The sequence below is a fragment of the Gracilinanus agilis genome, chromosome 5, assembly GCF_016433145.1.
Source record: "Gracilinanus agilis isolate LMUSP501 chromosome 5, AgileGrace, whole genome shotgun sequence".
In the NCBI taxonomy this organism is placed as follows: domain Eukaryota; kingdom Metazoa; phylum Chordata; class Mammalia; order Didelphimorphia; family Didelphidae; genus Gracilinanus; species Gracilinanus agilis.
The window spans coordinates 34,648,546-34,668,195 of record NC_058134.1 but is presented as its reverse complement, the minus strand read 5'-3'; the positions used below and the strand labels follow the sequence as shown (position 1 = coordinate 34,668,195).

Sequence of the window (19,650 nt, the reverse complement as noted above, 5' to 3'; positions counted from 1 at the left end):
CTCTACAGTTCACATAGGCACTTGTCTTAAGTAATTCCCCATCTATGAAGGGCCCATGAGCCCAACATACATTCCTATTAGGAAAAGATTCAATTTGCACCCCAGAAGCTATGATCTTGGACTCCACCATAGCTGAGAGTTCCCAACCAGCCTTGAGGATGACTGACAGGGAGAGAGACAGCAAACAAAGGCACCAAAAGAGGTGATGCCAGAATCCAGGAGAAGAACAACAGAATCCTGTGGATGATGGCACACAACCTCCCCCAGATGCCATCAACCTGGCTCAAAGCCCTAATCTTCCCCCACCCCAGTTGTGGCACTAATAACTAGTCAATCTACAGAGTTTGGGATGAAGTCTTTTGACCCAAGTCAAAGTTCACTTCTACATTGCTTGAGTTCATCAGTAATTCCTAACCTCCCTACCTAGATCTAATCACATTTTCTGGTTTTAAAAAAAAAAAAAAATCTAGGTTATAGGATTCTTTGTGTTATCCCCACAAGACTGATTTCTTTGGAAAAACCAACAATGTGCTGTCCCACCACTGACCCTGTCGAAATGCCTGAATGCTAACAGCAAAGAATCAAAGTTGTGGTAGTTCACTTTCTTCAGCTGCTGCCGGACAGTTTGAAGGACAGACCACTCACGATCTTTGCCACGACGATACTCGCTTGGTACTCGGTTGTAGATTAAGTCGGCAGCCCCTGTTGGGAACCAAACAATAGCATCTTGTCTTTGTGCTTCAGACATAGAATATTGTAAAAATTTGTCAACCTAAAAAAAAATCTGAATCGAGACACTTAACTATTACCATTAAAAATCCAGTTGCTGAGGAGAACCGGGTGGCTCAGTGAATTGAGAGCCAGGCTTAGAGACAGGAGGTCCTGGGTTCAAATCTGACCTCAGACACTTCCTAGCTGTGTGACCCTGGGCAAGTCACTAACCCCCACCGCCTATCCCTTACTACTCTTCTGCCATAGAACCAATACACAGTATTGATTCTAAGATGGAAGGTAAGAGTTAAAAAAAAAATCCAGTTAATATAGTCATGTGTAGGACAAAACCAATATTTTTGCATTTCTTTTGTTCAGTTGTTTTTCAAGTCATGTCCAACTCTTTTTGATCCCATTTGGAGTTTCCTTGTTAAAGATAATAGCATGATTTGCCATTTCTTTCTCCAGCTCATTTTATAGATGAGGAAGCTAAGGAAAAGAGGGTTAAGTGACTTGCCCAGGGTCACACAGCTACTAAGTATCTGAGGCCAGATTTGAACTCAGGAAGTCTCTCTCATTCCAAGCCCAGCATAATCTCACCTAATAGTTTTGCACTATTTTATAGCTTAAAAATAAATTAGATTCTCAAAATCAGTTTTATATGTTATCACAAAAATTCATAGTTTGATATTCCTTTCTTCAATTAAAAGATTAGCATACTGAATAGAAAATTGACTTCCAAGCCAGAAGATCTGGGTTCAGGTTCAACTCTGACACAAGCTAGCTAAGAGAGTCTGGGCAACCAACTACCTCTGAGTGCCACCAAGCAGTCTTCAGAGACTCAGATTATAAGATGAAATTGGCGAGTAAAATGACTAAACAGGGTTTGTAGAGTTGCGTTGCCTTTTAAGCTGTCTTCCCATTCCAGAATAGGGTCCATAACGTTCTGTACGTGTGACCAGACCCTCCTTTGCAAATTCATGCCTTTGTCACAGCTCTGGTTTCTCTTATTCTCCCTTACAAAGACAAGTGCCTACATGCATTGGTTTCCTCAGTGACAGTTCTCTACCCCAATAAAATCCATTCTCAATTAAAGTTGGGCTAAATGGAACAGAATTATGGACTTTAGAGAACCGTAGAGGTCTCTAGTCTGACCTCATTTTTCGAGGTGATGCCTAAGACCCAAAGAAGCATCAAAACCTGAATCCAGGCACTATAACTCCAAATGAAGCTTTGTTTCCCCCACACCAAGAAATCTTACACTGACAAACTGACTATTTAATATGTAAAGTAGAATTAATTACTCTGAAAGTCCCTCATTTTTAGTGAATGGGCTAATCATCTGTCTCCTGAAAGAAAGCTTTTTCTTTTCAACAATTAAAAAGGTTCCTATCTCATTAATTTGTATGATTAAGGAAGTCTGTAATGTTTCCATTAATCAAATTAGTAGGTTTGATCCATTGATTGGCCAGTTTGTGGTCAGAGCTAATTGTTGAATTATCTAATTTGCCATCATTTTGATGTATTAAGAGCACCTAGAAGGTCAGAAGCCCTCAGTTAAAAAAACAAACCAATGGGGTGAAAACAGAATTGTCAGTAAGGCATGGATTAGCAATGAGCTGAAGAGACAGCATATCCTAGTCCAAATCCAGCAAATACCTCTTGATATGATGAAATATGATTTCAAGCCTAAGATAGCTCTACATTCGTTTTCTTAAGGCACTCAATAAATAGGGGGTTTAGAACTATGGTTGACTACATGAAGAATGTGTGGATTGAAGAGTACTTGAAGGAGAGGTAAGGTGCGAGGAGGCTGGAAAGGCAGGAAGGGATCAGGTTAAGAAGGGATGAATGACAAACAGGATTTTATATTTCATTCCAGAGGTGATACGAAGCCATTGGAGTTTATTGAATGGAGTGGCTTTTACAAAGATTACTTTGAAAGTTGAGTGGAGGATGAGCTGGAGGGGAGATTCAAGGTAGGGTTATAGCAGAACTTATCTAGTCCTGCCCATCCAGTTCTGTCCTAGTTCCTCCAATAAATCCACTACAGGGCATCCACCCAACATGCCAGGGGGATTTCTTCACATCTTTTGTGGCATCTTGAGGATGGCCGGCAGACCAGATGAGCCATTCACTCTCCCCATGCAATCAGTCTTTTGTTTTGAACACACACATTCTCCACATATTCAACTTGACATTCCCAGCTTGTAATCTCCTAACTGTAGATCAGTGGTTCCCAAACTTTTTTGGCCTATCGCCCTCTTTCCAGAAAAAAATACTACTTAGCCCCCTGTAAATTATTATTTTTTATTTTAATAACAATTAATAGGAAAGATAAATGCACCTGTGCCCATCACTGCCTCCCCTGGATTGCTGCAGCACCCACCAGGGGGCAGTGGCGCCCACTTTGGGAATCACTGCTAGATCTTCACTGGTTGGCTGTCCCTCCTCATTTCTACCTCCTGACTTCCCAGGCTTCTTTCTAGTGTCAGCCAGAATCCCAGCTTTCCAGGTGTAGTATATAAAAATTTACATACTACACAGGTTACCCTTAATGTTCCCTCTGTCGATTATCTCCAATTTATCCTTTCTATTTCTCATTGTATCGCCCCCCTCCCCATTAGATTGTGAGCTCCTTGAAAGCAGGAGATATCTTTTGCCTTTATTAAGTGTCTGCTCTATGCCAGGTGCTTTGCTGGGTGAGGCAGATACCCACAAGAAAAAAACAAATACATGATTACATTTTCTCTTTTGGTTTGTTAGGCATATTTTATATAATGAGCTTGTACTATTTGTGTAATAAAACCCATTTTTTTTAAAGTTAATGGACCACACTGGCCAAGGAATAAAGTTTTTCAATCTTCAGATAAAATGACACAAAATGAATGCCTTTTGTTCGCTTTGTTTTGTTTCACTAACAAAAACACAACTTTATGGGGGTTTTTAATGTGAGACTTGTAAAAGAAATCCTTATTTAATTGAACTCTTTGGCTAGTTACACTTTGGAAGAAAAAATATTTACCATACTCGTCTGGTTCCAGAAATATCCCAAAGGTGTGGTCTGGTGGGACAGTCATTGTGTCTGCAATGCTATTATTAAAAACAAATGCTGTCATTAAAATATTCATCACATAGTACCCCCAGAATTTTAAATATTTTTCTCCATATATTATCAGATAAATGATGAAGGAAGATGTAGGCAATTCTCCCAAAGGGTAAGGACTGAGGAGTTTCTGTCTCCATTAAGAGGAGGGAATGCTCAAACCAATTTATTAAGGATGAAAATGAGGGGGAAGAAAATGGAAATGGCAATAGTAATATTTTGAGAAATTTTATTTAATCTTTATTGTTTGGTTGAACTAGGAGAGGCTGATGAAAAAGATGTTGATGTTTTGACAGAATTGTAATTTATCGAAAAGAGATGCTATAAGTAAAGTGCTTTGCAAGCCATAACCCTTGGTACAAGTATGAACTATTACTGTTCTTCTCATTCTTCTCATTTAGTTCCATGGAATTTGATTTTTAAAAAAAACCTCCTGGGATAGATTCCTATCTTGCTATTATTTTTTCATGTTGAACATAGAATTCTTTTTTCTTTTTCTAGTTTAAGGTAAAGAAAGTTAATTTTGCATTTATACTAAATACCGTCCCAGGGTCATGATCAAAGCAGGTAAAAATAAAATAATAATAACACCTCCCAATTACATAAAGGGTGTTTTACAGTTTATAAAGAATTTTACATATGTCATCTCATTCGATAAATTGAAAGTTTGTCAAACAACAGTTGTTTCTTTCTTTTAATAGCACATCTTTTCTACTTAAACTGCAACCAAATAATTAAGATCAAGTAAATCTGCCAAAACTGAAACTTGTCCTCACACGCCCCTGGCTGTAGTTATGGGCGAGTACCACAGTACACCAGATTTCAAAAACCAAAAATTCCAAATAGAAACCATCTCACATAGAACTGAGAAAGTAAGTGTATCTGGGGCCATGGAGATCGTTTTTGGTTTTGTTTTTCAGTTTGCTTTGGTTTGAAACTAGCCTTCCTTATCTCTTTCTGGCAGGAAATGCAATCAATAACTACTCATAGGTCCAACTCAGGAACATCTTTGGAAGCTTTGACCTGCTCTTAATTATTCTGATCTAGGCTGCTCTACCTCTCCTTAGGCAACTCATGACCCTCCAGGACTTGCCATATTGGTGGTGAACAGTTTTTAGCTACTGAAGTTCAAAACACCACACAAAAGAACCCACCAGTCTCAGTCTTCCAAGTACCATGTATTGCCTATGCCTAGCTGCGAGATGACTTCTTAAGGAATAAAAACCATCACTTTTGGAGTCATCAAAGAATTAAAATGTTGTCCAGGGTCAAAAGTTTAAAGAATTCTTCTTTAATTTAACAGAAAGCTATATGTAAAAAGAAAATCAGGCTGAGCGTGGTATTTTGCTAAAACAGAGAATAAAATCTATCAGTAGCAAACTTTATCTTTAACTTACGGATCCCAGACTTTTCCAAGTTGGTGTTCATACTTCTGTTTGAAATCATCAACTCTTTTAGAAATTATTTTACTGCCTTTTTTCCTGTAAAATTAGGGGGGAAAGCAGATATTCCTGTTATCAAAGTCTTTATTAGCCTCCAAGTATGCATATGATAAAGAGTATAATATAGTACATTTTGGACATAAGAGAGAGAACCTTATTTTAAAAGCAACAGCACATCAAAAAGAAAACATTTGTTCATTTTAGGATTGTTTCTGTGCAAATTTTAAATTTATTTCTAAAAATCTGATATCTGGTAGAATATCATACTAAGCTATGGCATAATTACTAAATAGAATAAACATTGTTTTATTATTAGCTTTTTTTTAATGCAACAGTCAGATATTTGAAGCTAGAGTTTGCTTAAAAAAGAAAATGTGTGCATTTCCAGTCCTATACAGATACTGCCAAGCTGAATGAGTTTCTAGGAAAGAGTGACACTCTGTGGAGAAATAAAAGAATAGACCAAAATTATAAATTATTTCCATTTTTTCATTTCTACTTCTCCTTCCTAATCTTTGGGTTCCCCATAGTTTTTCTGAGTTCTCACATACAGCCACCATCATAGAATCTTAGATTATTGAGATGGGTCCTCAAGGATAACCTACTCCAGTTCATTTCTGCCTAAGAATTCCTCTGGTATATCCCTCTGAACAAAGACCTCCAAGGAGAAGGGAACTCACTCTCTTTCCCAAGGAAATTCATTTCTCTTTGGGAGAACTCTGATGTTATCCAATGTTTCTTTACTACCAAGCCTAAATCTGCCTCTACAACTTGTTCTTTATATTCACTGTAGTTCAGCAGAGTAAAGCTAATTCCCCCCCCCCTTCCATATCACAGCTTTTCAAACATTTGAAGACAGATAGCACACCTCTACCCCGAGCATTCTTTTCACGAGGCTAACCATCCCCGGTTTCTTCAAAGAATCTTTGTATGTTCTCCAAGTCTTTTGCCAGTCTGATCTATATCTTTTGAATACATTCTAGCAGGTTTTTATCCTTCTTCCTAAAATATGGCTAGCAGAATTGAATCCAATAGCTCAGAAGTATTCTACTGGGGTGGTATATATATATATATATATATATACATATATACATATATATGGTGGGACTAGAAATGTAGCCTCTCATTTTTACATTGTCAGTATTTAAAATCTTAAGATGTCTTTCCCGCATCTTCCACTTAGGTACCTAATCAGAATTTTCTAGCATCATTACCATTTAACCAATTTTTTTCCAACTTCCCTTTTTTTCCACTTCGTTCATAGACCACCTTCCAGAATTCATTTTAAAATATCTCTACACTGGAGGATGGAATGTGTGGGAAGAGGGGAGAAACAGTAACTCTTTTAGTCAGTTTATCCACTGTATCCAGTGGTTGGAAAAGAAAAGAGAAAACACATTATATAACATGAGGAATTCTATCAAGATGCTCCAATTTATCCATTTTACCCAGTCTTAAATGAGAACCAGAGGATTTTCCCCTGGAATATTTCTATATCACTGAATCAATGATTATAAAAATTATGCTTTTAGAACTTTATGGAGACAGCAAGTTGGCTCAGAAGATTGAGAACCAGGAATAGAGATGGAAGGTCCTGGGTTCAAATTTGACCTCAGACATTTCCTAGCTGTGTGATCCTGGGCAAGTCAATTAATCCCCATTGCCTAGCCTTTACTGCTCTTCTGCCTTGGAACAAATACACAGTATTCATTCTGTGACAGAGGGTAAGAGTTTAAAAAAAAAAAAAAAAGAACTTTATATCCTGCATGAACTTTGTCCTCTCACTGCAAGCAAGGATACCATTAACTGATTTGACTGCCCTGTTACACTGAGACTTACATTAAATTTGCTGTCTCCTATAACCCTCCAATCTTGTTTAGAGGGGACTGTTTGTCTAGCCACAGTTCCCTTACTGTGTACCAAGTAAAGCAGATGTTCTGATCTCAAGCACAGAACATAATATTTATCCTATTAAATCTTGCCTTATTCATTTCAGCCCATCATCCCAGTTTGTCAGCTCTTTTGGGACCCAGACTCTGTCATCCAAAGCACTATCTATCCCTCTCAACTCTGTTTCATCTGCAAATTTGACAAGAATGCCTTCCATGGCTTCATTCGAGACATTGATAAAAGTGTGGTGAATCCAGGGCCAAGGCTAGATCCCTGGGACTCCACTTTTTGTTTCAAACCATACCAAAAGGAGAACAGATTTTGTAATTTATGTTTCAAAAGTAACCTCTGGGAGAAGCAGAGCCAAAATGGCAGAGAACCCGGCAGTAACCCCGCTGGATTCTCCTAACATTTCCCTCCATACAACTTTAAAATAATGCCTGAGATTTGGAATTATGATCAAAGGGCTATAAAAGAATGCATGTCCTTTGATCCAATAATGCCACTACTAGGTTTGTATCCCAAAAAAGATTTTTTTTAAAAAATGGGAAAGGTTCTGTTCATGTAAAAAACATTTATAGCTGCACTTTTTGTGGTGGCAAAAAAAAAATTAGAAAATAAGGGGATGTCCCTCAATTGTGAAATGGCTGAACAAATTGTGGTAGATGGTGATGGAATACTATTGTGCTATAAGAAATGATGAACTGCTTGATTTCTATAAGAACTGGAAAGACCTCCATGAACTGAGGCGAAGTGAAATAAGCAGAACCAGAACATTGTACACCGAGGCTGAAACATTGTGGGACGATCAAATGTAATTGACTTTGCTGCTAAAAGCAATGCAATGATCCAAAACAATTCTGAGGGACTTATGAGAAAGAATGCTATCCACACTGAGAGAAAGAACTGAGGGAGTAGAAATGCAGAAGAAAATGTGATTTATCACTTGTTTTATATGGATATGTGATTTGGAGTTTTGGTTTTAAAAGATGACTATTATAAAAATCAATAATATAGAAATAGGTTTTGAGTGATAATATGTTTAACCCAGTGAAATTGCTTGTCAGTTCTGGGAGGGAAGTGGAAAGAGGGAAGGGAGACAACAAGAATCATTTAACCATGGGGAAAAAGTGTTTCAATATTAATTAATTAATTAATGCCTTAGGATGTCCATAAAATGGGGAATGGTTGAGCAAATAATGGTACATGTTGGTGATGGGATACTATTGTTCTATAAGAAATGATAAGTAAGATGATTTCAGAAAAAAAACTGGAAAGATCTACAGGAACTGATACAGAGCAAAATAAGCACAACTGGGAGAACATTGTACACAATAACAGCAATATTGTACAATGTTTATCTGCAAAAACTTGACTACTCTAAGCAATGCAATAATCTGGGGAAATCCTGAAAGACTTATGACAGGAAAGGCTATCCCACTTCAGAGAAAGTACTATTGGAGCCGTCTTTCACATCAGTGTAATTATATTTTTATTTTGGAGTTTGGGTTATGTATGAGTGTACTCTTATAACAATGACCAATAAGGAAGAGTGTTTTACATGACAATAAAGATAAAATCTTTAAAATAATAATCATTATGCCTCAAATTAAATTTCGGAGTAACAAAGCCAACAACAGGTCAAAGTGAAATATTTTTCCTGCCTAAAACAACTTAGGAGGTTGGCAGGAGAGGTCTGTAACACTGGGGTGGAGGCTTGTCTGGTGCACACACAGCAACACCTTAAAGACTTCTTAGTCCAGAGATGGTAAGGGGGTTAGGCACTTGATCAAGAAAAGATTATAGGAGGGGACAGCTGGGTAGCTCAATGGATTGAGAGCCAGGCCTAGAGATGGGAGGTCTTTGGTTCAAATCTGATCCCAAATACTTCCGAGCTGGGCAACCATGGGCAAGTCACTTAATTCTATTGCCCAGTCCTTACCACTCTTCCACCTTGGAAACAATACATCATATTGATTCTAAGGCTGAAGGTTAAGGGTTTTTTTAATTTGTTTTATTTTATTTTATTTTTTATTTTTTTAAGCCCTTACCTTCCGTCTTGGAGTCAATACTGTGAATTGGCTCCAAGGCAGAAGAGTGGTAAGAGCTAGGAAATGGGAGTTAAGTGACTTGCCCAGGGTCACACAGCTGGGAAGTGTCTGAGGCCAGATTTGAACTTAGGACCTCCTGTTTCTAGGTCTGGCTCTCAATCCACTAAAACACCTATCTGCTCCTGAGTGTTTTTTTTTTTTTTTAAAGAAAGAAAGAAAATATTATAGGAGACTCTTTGCTGGCACTGGATGTAACTCTATTGCCCATACTTAGTTCTGGATCACAGTTCCAGGGCAAAGAAGAATGCTACTAGTGACACAAGGGAACAGGGAACCTGGTCACAGTTCTGAGACAGAGATGGAGTACTAGCCCTCATGGTTGAAGGAGAGTAGTAGACTGATTATAGATCCAGGGCCAAGAAGAACACTAGAGCTTATAGCTATAATAGAGCAGGAGTTTCCTGGGTAGAGACCAGAACACAGATGAGGAGGAGGAGTGTCTATACTTGTCCCTGCCTCACACCACCTTGAAAATACCCAAAATTTGCAGACTCCCAAAACTAACTTTGAAAATAGCATCACAAAAAGGCCAGAAGATTGGGAGAGTGTCTCCCCACCCTCAGGTGAAAGTCTAATTTTAACAGAAAGTTCAAACCCAAAAAATAAGCTAGAAAAATGAACAAATACAAAAAAAAAAAAAAACTAGACCCATAGAAATATACTGTCAGTGTCAGGGAAGACCAAGACATAAATTCAGAAGACAACATTAATTACATATATATTATTCACATTCATTTGGGTATAGAAATTTATCTGAATAAGTAGGGAAATAGGAGGGAAGGGGGATGTGATATAGGAGTGATGATAAAAGGGAAGGTGGATTAAGGGAGACAATGGTTAGAAGAATGGAATTTTGAAGAGGGATAAGATAAAAAAAGTGAAGGATAGACATAAGAAAATAGGAAAGAGGGAAACACACAGTAATCACAAATGTGAATATGAATAGGATAAGCTCGTGAATAAAACAGAATTGGGTGGCAGAAGAGATTGGAATTCAACAATATGATGTTTATAAGAGACACATAGAAAGATACACACAGTTAAAATAAAGGGCTAGAGAAGAATCTATTATGCTTCAACTAAAGTGGAAAAAAAAAGGTATGGGTAGCACTCACGATTTCAGACAAAGATAAAGCCTAATTAAAAGAGACAATAAGAGAGACTATTTTTTGCTAAAAGGTACCATAGAGAATGAAGTCTGATCAAAACATTTATACCAAGTTTCTCTGATAAAGGCTTCATTTCTCAAATATATAGGCAACTGAATCAAATATAAAATTAGGAGCTATTCCACTTTTGATAAATGTTTAAATGATATGAAGAAATAAAAGCTATATATGTAGTCATATGAAAAAAACTGTCTACATCACTATTGATTTTTGTTGTTCAGTCAATCTGTCCAATTGGATGTGATCCTATGGACATTATCCATGGGCTTTTCTTGGCAAAGATACTGGAATGGTTTGCCATTTCCTTCTCCACTGAATAGAGAAATGAAAATCAAGATAGCTCTGGGGTGCCAATTCACACCTATCATAATGAAAAATGCTGAAGAGGATAAGGGGGGAAAAAGTATATTAATGTACGATTATTGAACCAACCATTCTGGAGAACAATTTGGAACTAAACCCAAAGGACTATAAAACTATGCATATTATTTAACCTAGAAATACCAATACTAGGTCTGTGCCCCAAAGAAATCCAAGAAAAAACAAGAGGACTCATACATACAAAAATATTTATAGCAGCAGTTTCTGTGGTGGTAAAGAATTAGAAATTGAAAATGCGACCCCTGAAGCCATGGACAGTGCTGATTGCCCAGGTGCCTCCAGATGTGCAGGATTTTCTCCAGGATCATCCCGTGCTGCAGTTGTGCTCTGGTGGGGTCAAGATAAGGTACAGGCTGATGGGCCATGAACTGCCCAGCCAACTGACAGCCCTCCAGTGGTAAGAAGTATCAGCGGCTGATGCACACCACCCAGACCTTTGACCATGAAGAGTTTGAGCCACACATTGCACCCAGCACCAAGAAGCCACATCAGCTATTCTGCAAACTCACCCTTCAGCATATCAACAGGGTTCCAGAGCATGTCCTACATCATGTCCAGGACTGGCACTACCAAAAGGCTCTGCACAAATATGAAGAATGTCAGAAACAGGGTGTGGAGTAGGTTCCAGCCTGCTTACTGCAAAAGAGAAGGAAATGGGAAGACTTGATTGATGGTGACCAGCAGCCCCAAAAAAAGGATTTCTGGTGACCTGAATCCAGGGAAGAAGAAGACCAGTGATGACAGCAAAAGAGCCCACGCGAAAACAGAGATGTCGCAGGGAGCTACTTGACAGACACTGAAGACAACATACACAGCCTTCAATGGTATTGTGGACAGAGAGAAGATGGAGGTGGACAGGCCAACATCTAATTAAGAGGACAGAGCAGTCTGCTTCAGTGGAGTTCAAGAATCATTACCGAAAACCCAAATGCTTCAAAAGAGGATCAGAAACAAAATAACTTTTTGTATAGTTGAAATAATAAAGTTGATGAATTAAGTAGTACCATCTTGAAGGCCAATGGAAAAGGGAGGAGAGCTTTTGGTCCATGTCCTCTTTCTGCCCATTTCCAGCTACTTGTAGAAGGGTGGTTATGATAACATGTTAGTGTTCTCACTTGGTTGCTGGTCTCATTCCACCTCTACACCTTGGTCTCCAAGCAAGTGATAATGCCTGAGGGCCTTATAGCTAAGGCTGAGATGCAGATGAATAGATCCACATGAAAATTAACTACAATGTACCATGTCTTCAAGCACCCATGTGGTAATCGGCACAACTGTTGTCCCTTTGGCCTCATATTTATTTTCTAATCTCAGTTTGGACATTCCATTGACTATGTGGTCACATTAGATACAACAAATGCCATTATTTTATTTTGATGTTTGTTTCCAAAAATTAAAACATTTTCAAATGCAAGATATAAAATATAAGAAAAAATAAAGAAATTGAAAATGCTCGTTTGGGTAATGGCTGAATAAGTAATTGGGCATACAATTATGATAGAGTACTATTATGCTATAAAAATGATAATGGGGTGATTTCAAAAAAAGATGTAAAGACATCTATGAACTGATGCAAAGTGAAGTGAGAAGCCCAAAATGATTACTATACTAAGTGGCAGCAATGTTATAATGGTGATCAACTATGAAAGACTTGACTACTCTTATTAATACAGTGATCTAATATGATTCTAAATGACTCCTAATGGAAAAAATGCTATCCATCTCCAGAGAGAACGGATGAACTCTGCGTAGAAATTGAAGTATAATGGGGCAGCTAAGTGGCTCGTGCAGATTTATTTTTTCCATTAGTGGATAAGAATTTCTATCCCAGAAAGTTTCCCACATAAATAAAATCATAGATCCAGACCCCTCCCCCAAAAAATCATCCTCAAAAATTCACACCTCATCTAATTTCCCAAATATAAAAGGAACCAAGTCAAATTTACAAAGAAATCAAGCCATTCCCCAATTGACAAATGGTTAAAAGATGTGAATAGGCAGTTTTTAGGTGAAGATATAAAACTATCAATAATCACAAGAAAGTGTTCTAAATCCTTCCTGATTAGAGAAACACAAATCAAAACAACTCCACCTCACACTTAACAGATTGGCCAATCTGAAATTAAAGGAAAATAATAAATGTTGGAAGGAATGTAGCAAAATTGGGACACAAATGCATTGCTGGTGGAGTTGTGAATTGATCCAGCCATTCTAGAAGACAATTTGGAATTATGCCCAAAGAACATAAAGAATGCCTGCCCTTTGATCCAGCTATACCACTGCTGGGTTTGTACCCTAAAGATATAATTAAAAAAAGAATTGTACAAAAATATTCATAGCCATACTTTTTTGTGATGGCAAAAAACTGGAAAAGGAGGGGGTATCCCTCAATTGCAAAATGCCTGAACAAATTGTAGTGTATGGCAGTGATGGAATACTATTGTATTATAAGGAATGGTGAACAGTTTGATTTCTATATGAACTGGAAAGACCTCCATGAAGTGATGAGGAGTGAAATGGGCAGAACCAGAACATTGTACACAGAAACTAAAACACTGTGGGATACAATGATCCAGGAAAATCCCAAAGGACTTTTTTTTAAAAACCCTTACCTTCCATCTTAGAATCAATACTATATATTAGCTCTAAGGCCGAAGAATGGTAAAGGCTGTGTAATGGGGATTAAGTGACTTGCCCAACCTTTACCTTCCATCTTAGAATTAATACTGTGTATTGGTTCCAAGGCAGAAGAGTGGTAACAGGTACACAATGGGGGTTAAATGACTTGCCCAGGCCACATAGCTAGGAAGTGTCTGTGGCCAAATTTGAACCCAGCACCTCCCATCTCTAGACCTGACTCTCAATCCACTGAGCCACCCAGCTGCCCCCCTTCCCTACAAAGACTTATGAGAAAGAATGTTATCTAATGGAAACACAGAAGAAAAACATATGCTTTATCACTTGTGTACATGGATATATGATTTAGGGTTTTGGTTTTTAAATATTACTCTATTACAAAAATAAATGATATGGAAATGGGATTTGAGTGATAATATATGTATAACCCCATGAAATTGCTTGTCAGCTCCAGGAGGGGGGGAAGGAAAAAAGGAGGAAAAGAACATGAATCATGTAACCATGGGCAAAAAAAGGTTTTAAATAAATAAATATTTGGAAAAAAATTCACACCTCAATTTTCCAGTGAAGTACTCTATGCATATTATTCCTCCAATAATATGCCTCAGAGTAGTAGGAAATGATCTTTCTCCGTTGCTTTCTTTCCCACATCACCCAGCCCAGAGCCCTCCCAGAAACTACCCAGAGCAGCACTGCTTTCTCAGTCCCAGAAATCATCTGGCTAGGAGGCAGAAAGACTCACCAAATAATGGGAGAACCCTCCCCCTCTTCCTTTCCCCGTCATTCGAGCTTACCTTATTGCTCACAAGTCTTGGGTAAAGATGGGAGTCGACAACTCCATTCCTTCCAGTGAGATGCAGAACCCCGAGGTCTTATCATCTGTACTGCCCCTGAACCCTACGGTCTTCCTGGCCACACCACCTAACCTGTCTTTCTACACTCTGGGCTTCCCACAGCACTCTCATATGGCCTGCATATGTAGCCCACGGATCTCTGGACTTCACATATGGACCAATGGACAGACCATACGTCTGGCAGCCAAGGACCATCTTGCATCAGTTCAGAGGGGCTCATGGACAGAAGTTCTCCCATGGGATGTTGCCTTTAAAACATCTGAATCCTTTGGAAATGACCAATTCAAAATGTTCACTCTTCTAAGACCGAATAACAAGTTTAATAATTACTCTGAGGGGGAAAAAAATTTAATTTAACTTACATTTGTAGTTCGTGGAGCCAACATAAAGATTTTGCTAAACTTCGGCCACTGTTAGTGTGTGGCGTTTCCACTCCAAAAGTTTTTAATTTATGAAAACTTGCTGGGTTATAGTTCCTATTCTTCACTTCCCCTGTAAAAGAAAAGAGGCTTCATGTTTAGATCATGGGGAGGATTTTGTCAGGGTCAAGTTCCTGAGAGGCCTGGGGAGCCCTGGACATCGACTACACACAGCCAAGAACACCTTGGGAACCATGGGCAAGTTACTAAGCGCAAGCAAGATGGCACTTAGAAGTTCATTAACAAATATTATTTAGTTATAGGCAGTGAAGCATCTACCCCCTCAGAGTTGCTGTGAAGATTAAATTAGATAATATATGTAAAGCACTTCAGCAATTCCATAAATGCCAACCATCGTTATCATCTTTGTTATCACCGTCATCATTATAATTATTATAATTAGCTTCACTGGGCCTCAGTTTCCTCATCTGTAAAGTGAAGGAGTTTCAGTAGATGAGTGTGTAGCTCTAAAATGCCATGACTCTATAGTATATGTGATCTGCATTGACATCTAAGATGATTAACTTGAAAAAAATGTTCCATGGAATTGTAATAAGAAAGAACTACATAGATATAATTTTTTTTTTAACCCTTAACTTCTGTGTATTGGCTCCTAGGTGGAAGAGTGGTAAGGGTGGGCAATGGGAGTCAAGTGACTTGCCCAGGGTCGCACAGCTGGGAAGTGTCTGAGGCCAGATTTGAACCCAGGACCTCCGGACTCTAGGCCTGACTCTCAATCCACTGAGCTACCCAGCTGCCCCACCCCCCCATAGATATAATTTCACTTTGATGCAAACGTTGACTCTGGGTACTGAAAAAGGCATCCAAAAAGAACTTCAATAAATCAATAATATTAATAATTTACATATATATATAGTGATTGGAGCAGCTAGGTGGCCCAGTGGGTAGAGAGCCGTTCTAGAGATGGGACCAATCCTGGTTCAAATTTGGCCTCAAATTCTTCCTAGCTTTGTGACCCTGCTCAAGTCACTTCACCCCAACTGCCTAGCCCTTACCACTCTTCTGCCTTGGAACTGATACACAGTACTGATTCTAAGACAGAAGGCAAAGGTGCAGAATAAAAACCTATATAGTACTCCCAGTTATAAAGTACTTTATAGGGATTAATTCATTTGATTCTCACAACAATCCTAAGATAAGCTATTATTATACAAATTTACTGAAGAGGAAACTAGAGGCAAGGCAAAGGTTCACTGCCTAAGTCAGCTTTTGAGCTGGGATCTTCCTGTGTTCTCTCTACCAACTGCACCACCTAACTTCAGCCCTTCATGTGCAGAGAGATATTTGTGCTTAGTGGGTAGAAACAAGCAAGAGGACTGCCTCCTCTTCCTGGGGAGAAAGTCAGGCAGTGAAGATGTCAAAGTGGAAAGACCTGTAATTATCAGAGAAATCCCTGAATTTCTGGGCAGTAATGGGCAGGGCAGTTAGCTTGCCTGATGCTGGGGTGAAAACTTTCAATTAAGCCACCCTCACTAAAGACTCCAGGCAATAGCATCATCAGAATCCTGCATCCCTTGGACAGCCTTAGCCTTTAAATTTAAATATGTAGGGGCAACCAGGTGGCTTAATAGATAGAAAGCCAGGTCAAGAAATGGGAGATTCTGGGTTCTCATCTGGCCTCAGACACTTCCTAGCTACATGACCCTGGGCAAGTCACCTAAACTCCATTGCCCAGCCTTGAAATTGATAAGACAGAAGGTAAGGGTTTAGAAGGAAAAAAACTTAAGTACACAACCTAAACCCCTACACCAGGCAAATAATGCTTTTCCTACAGGAACCGCAAAGGGAAACTTTTATAAAAATAAAAATTCCATGCTCCTCCACCTCAAAATGTGTTCTGGCCTGGGTTCAATCTCCTGACAGTTTTATGGTTAGGACATTGCTTCTGCCATAAAGGAGAACAAAGCCAGAAAGCAGAGGATTCTGAAAGTAACAGGAGTGAGAAAAAAGCCAAATCTCAAAGTGATATTTAAGGCATGGCCAGAGAGCACAGGCGAAGCTTAGGAAGTAGCTTAGGAAGCATAATTTCCATGTGATACCAACACTGGCTGGATGGAACACTAGATAAAGCATCCAGCCTAGAATCCGGAAGACTCGTCTTCTTGAGTTCAATTCTGGCCTCAGACATTTAACAGATGTATGACCCTGACTAAGTCACTTAATCCTATTTGCCTCAGTTTCCTTAACTGTAAAATGAGCTGAAGAAAGAGATGGCAAACCACTCCAGTATCTCTGCCAAGAAAATACCAAATGGGGTCAAAAATAGCCAGACAGGGATGAAAATAGCTGAATGACAACAAAGGGAAGCAGAGGAGACATACGGTGGAGAACATGCATTGGAGGCAGATACAAGAAGGGGAGGCAATGGGTGGTAGAGGAGAGATAAGAATTGGAGGGACAGACACTTCCCAGCGGTGTGACCCTGGGCAAGTCACTTAACCCCCACTGCCTAACCCTTACCACTCCTCTTCTGCCTTGGAGCCAATATATAGTATTGACTCCAAGACGAAGGTAAGGGTTTAAATTAAAAAAAAAAAAAAGAATTGGAGGAAAGAGGAGGGCAGTAAATGGAGTTCTAATTATGAGGAACAGGTATAGAGTCAAGAGGAATGAGGGATAAACTGGGGACTACTGTGAACCTCAGGGCAGCATTAAGCCAACTGGACTCCTCAGCTCTTGACAGCGATACCTCCAAAGGACTTGGCATGTATTCATTAGCCTCCCCGCACCACCTCACGCGAGCTATCCATTTACAAGCTTTAAAGGGCATGGTTTATAACCGTGGACTTTCCAAGGTCATATGGCAGCTTGGCAACAGGTTAAAAAATAAAACCACTGAAGTGAGCCTCCCAGGCTTCTATTGTTTCTAGACTATACTTAACAAAAGAACAAGGAAAATTCTATCAGAAAGTTCCATTCATACCTCCTATTGCCTGGCTTGGCCACAGAATGCATCTGGCAATGTCTCATTATTGAATAAGAGCATTTGAAAAAGAATAAAAGTCTTCCTGGTGTAGGGACAAGAACCCTGAAGCAGGAGCCAGAAGCACTGGATTCAAATGCCAGCTTTGTAACTGAATGTCTCCATGGCCCTGAGGAGGTCGCTCCATTTCTCTGAGCCTCAGTTTCCCTAATTGTCAAATGAGAGATTTGGAGATGATCTCTAAGGTCTCTTCTATCTCTAAATGCAAGGTTCTCAAGATATAAATAAGCTAAAGTTATGCTGCTTAGAAAATTCCTTTGATCTTTTCATATTTTTATATAGAGATATATAATACATATATCTACTCATATACATGTATATACATACATATATACATATATGGGACAATCAGGCGGTACAGTGGATAGAGTGCCAGGTCTGAGGGTAAGAAGATTCATCATTCCTAGTTCAAATCTGGCCCCAGACACTTATTAGCTGTGTGACCCTATACAAGTCATATAATCCTGCTTGCCTCAGTTTCCTCATTTGTAAAATGAGCTGGAGAAGGAAATGGCAAACCACTCCAGAATCCTTGGCAAAAAAGACCAAATGGGGTCACCTGGCATGACAAACAACCAAACAACAACAATATGTGTATGTATATGTGTGCATATACACATAAGAGCTCTGATCTGTGTTCATACGCATGCATGGGTGCACGTGGACTCTTCTGAGCTCCTCGGCCTCTGAGAAGGGATGGTCTGGGAAGTTAGCAGTATCAGCATCCTGAGGCCTGAGCCCCACGTAGTATGGTCTCAAGTCCCTTCACCATCCTGATTACCAACCTCTGGAAATACATCCCTGAGCTTTTCAATAGCCTCCTAAATTGTGGGGTCCAAAACTGAACAAACACTTCAGATGGAATCAAAGCAAAACAGAGTCCAGACCTACTGCCTCTCTTCCTGTAAGCTATCTCTCCTCTTCTAAGGCAGCCCAAGATCTTATTAGCCTCTTGTTGGCTGCTCTATCACAGTACGAGGCTACTGAATGGGAAATCCTCTCCAGTCCCTGGTGGAAGAAAGATTTGAACCCCATACTGATAAATCGCAGGGTCTTCCTACAAAGAGACCTTATGCTAGATTGTAAGCTCTTTAAGGAGAGGGCCTGAATCTGTTCATCTCTTCCAATGTGCTACACCTATCAGGCATTTAATAAATGGCTGATGAATGAATATGATTTATTTTTTATTTTTATTTTTTGTGTGTGTGTGTTTTTGTTTTTAAACCCTTGTACTTCCGTGTATTGTCTCATAGGTGGAAGAGTGGTAAGGGTGGGCAATGGGGGTCAAGTGACTTGCCCAGGGTCACACAGCTGGGAAGTGGCTGAGGCCGGGTTTGAACCTAGGACCTCCTGTCTCTAGGCCTAGCTCTCACTCCACTGAGCTACCCAGCTGCCCCGAATGAATGTGATTTAAAAACAGTATATATTCCTAATTACTGTCATCTTACCTACTTGATAATCATTGTGCGACACAACGTACAGATCATGTCCCTCCTTTGCTTCTTCTTGTACTTGTTCAAAGGATTTTGGTGGATTCACGATCTCTCTGGCACTAATCTCTGAAAGAAGAACAAATAATATGAAAAAGTAAAGTCAATCTGTACTGTTAATGTTTGAGAAGAGAGAAGGAAGAAGAAAGGAAGGGGAAGAAGAAAAAGAAAGAGACAAAGAGAGAGAAACTGAGAGGGGGTAGGGATGGGGGAGGGAGAGAAGGAGAGGGAAAGAGAAAGGAAGAGGAAGAAAGAGAGGAAGGGAGAGGAAAAGGAAGAGGGAGAGAGAGACGGGGGAGATGAGGTGGGGAGAGAGACACACACCCATACACAGAGGAAGAAAGAGAGAAAGACAAGAGAGAGGGGGATAGGGAGAGTGGAGGGGAGAGAGAGAGAAAAGGAAAGGAGAGAGGGAGAGGAGAGAGAAAGAGAAAGG

The 19,650-nt window shown here is 39.4% G+C and overlaps 1 protein-coding gene across 1 annotated transcript in view; it reads right to left on the bottom strand.

Annotated features, from left to right (window-relative positions):
* EFHB (EF-hand domain family member B) overlaps positions 1-19,650 on the bottom strand; it is a 41,381-nt gene that overhangs the window by 14,628 nt on the left and 7,103 nt on the right. Inside the window, exons 2-6 of the mRNA XM_044678888.1 lie at positions 19,173-19,287; positions 14,664-14,793; positions 5,215-5,298; positions 3,737-3,804; positions 548-702 (exon numbers count right to left, since the gene is read on the bottom strand). Coding sequence (XP_044534823.1) covers positions 548-702; positions 3,737-3,804; positions 5,215-5,298; positions 14,664-14,793; positions 19,173-19,287 — 552 coding nt within the window. The remainder of the gene's footprint in view (positions 1-547; positions 703-3,736; positions 3,805-5,214; positions 5,299-14,663; positions 14,794-19,172; positions 19,288-19,650) is intronic.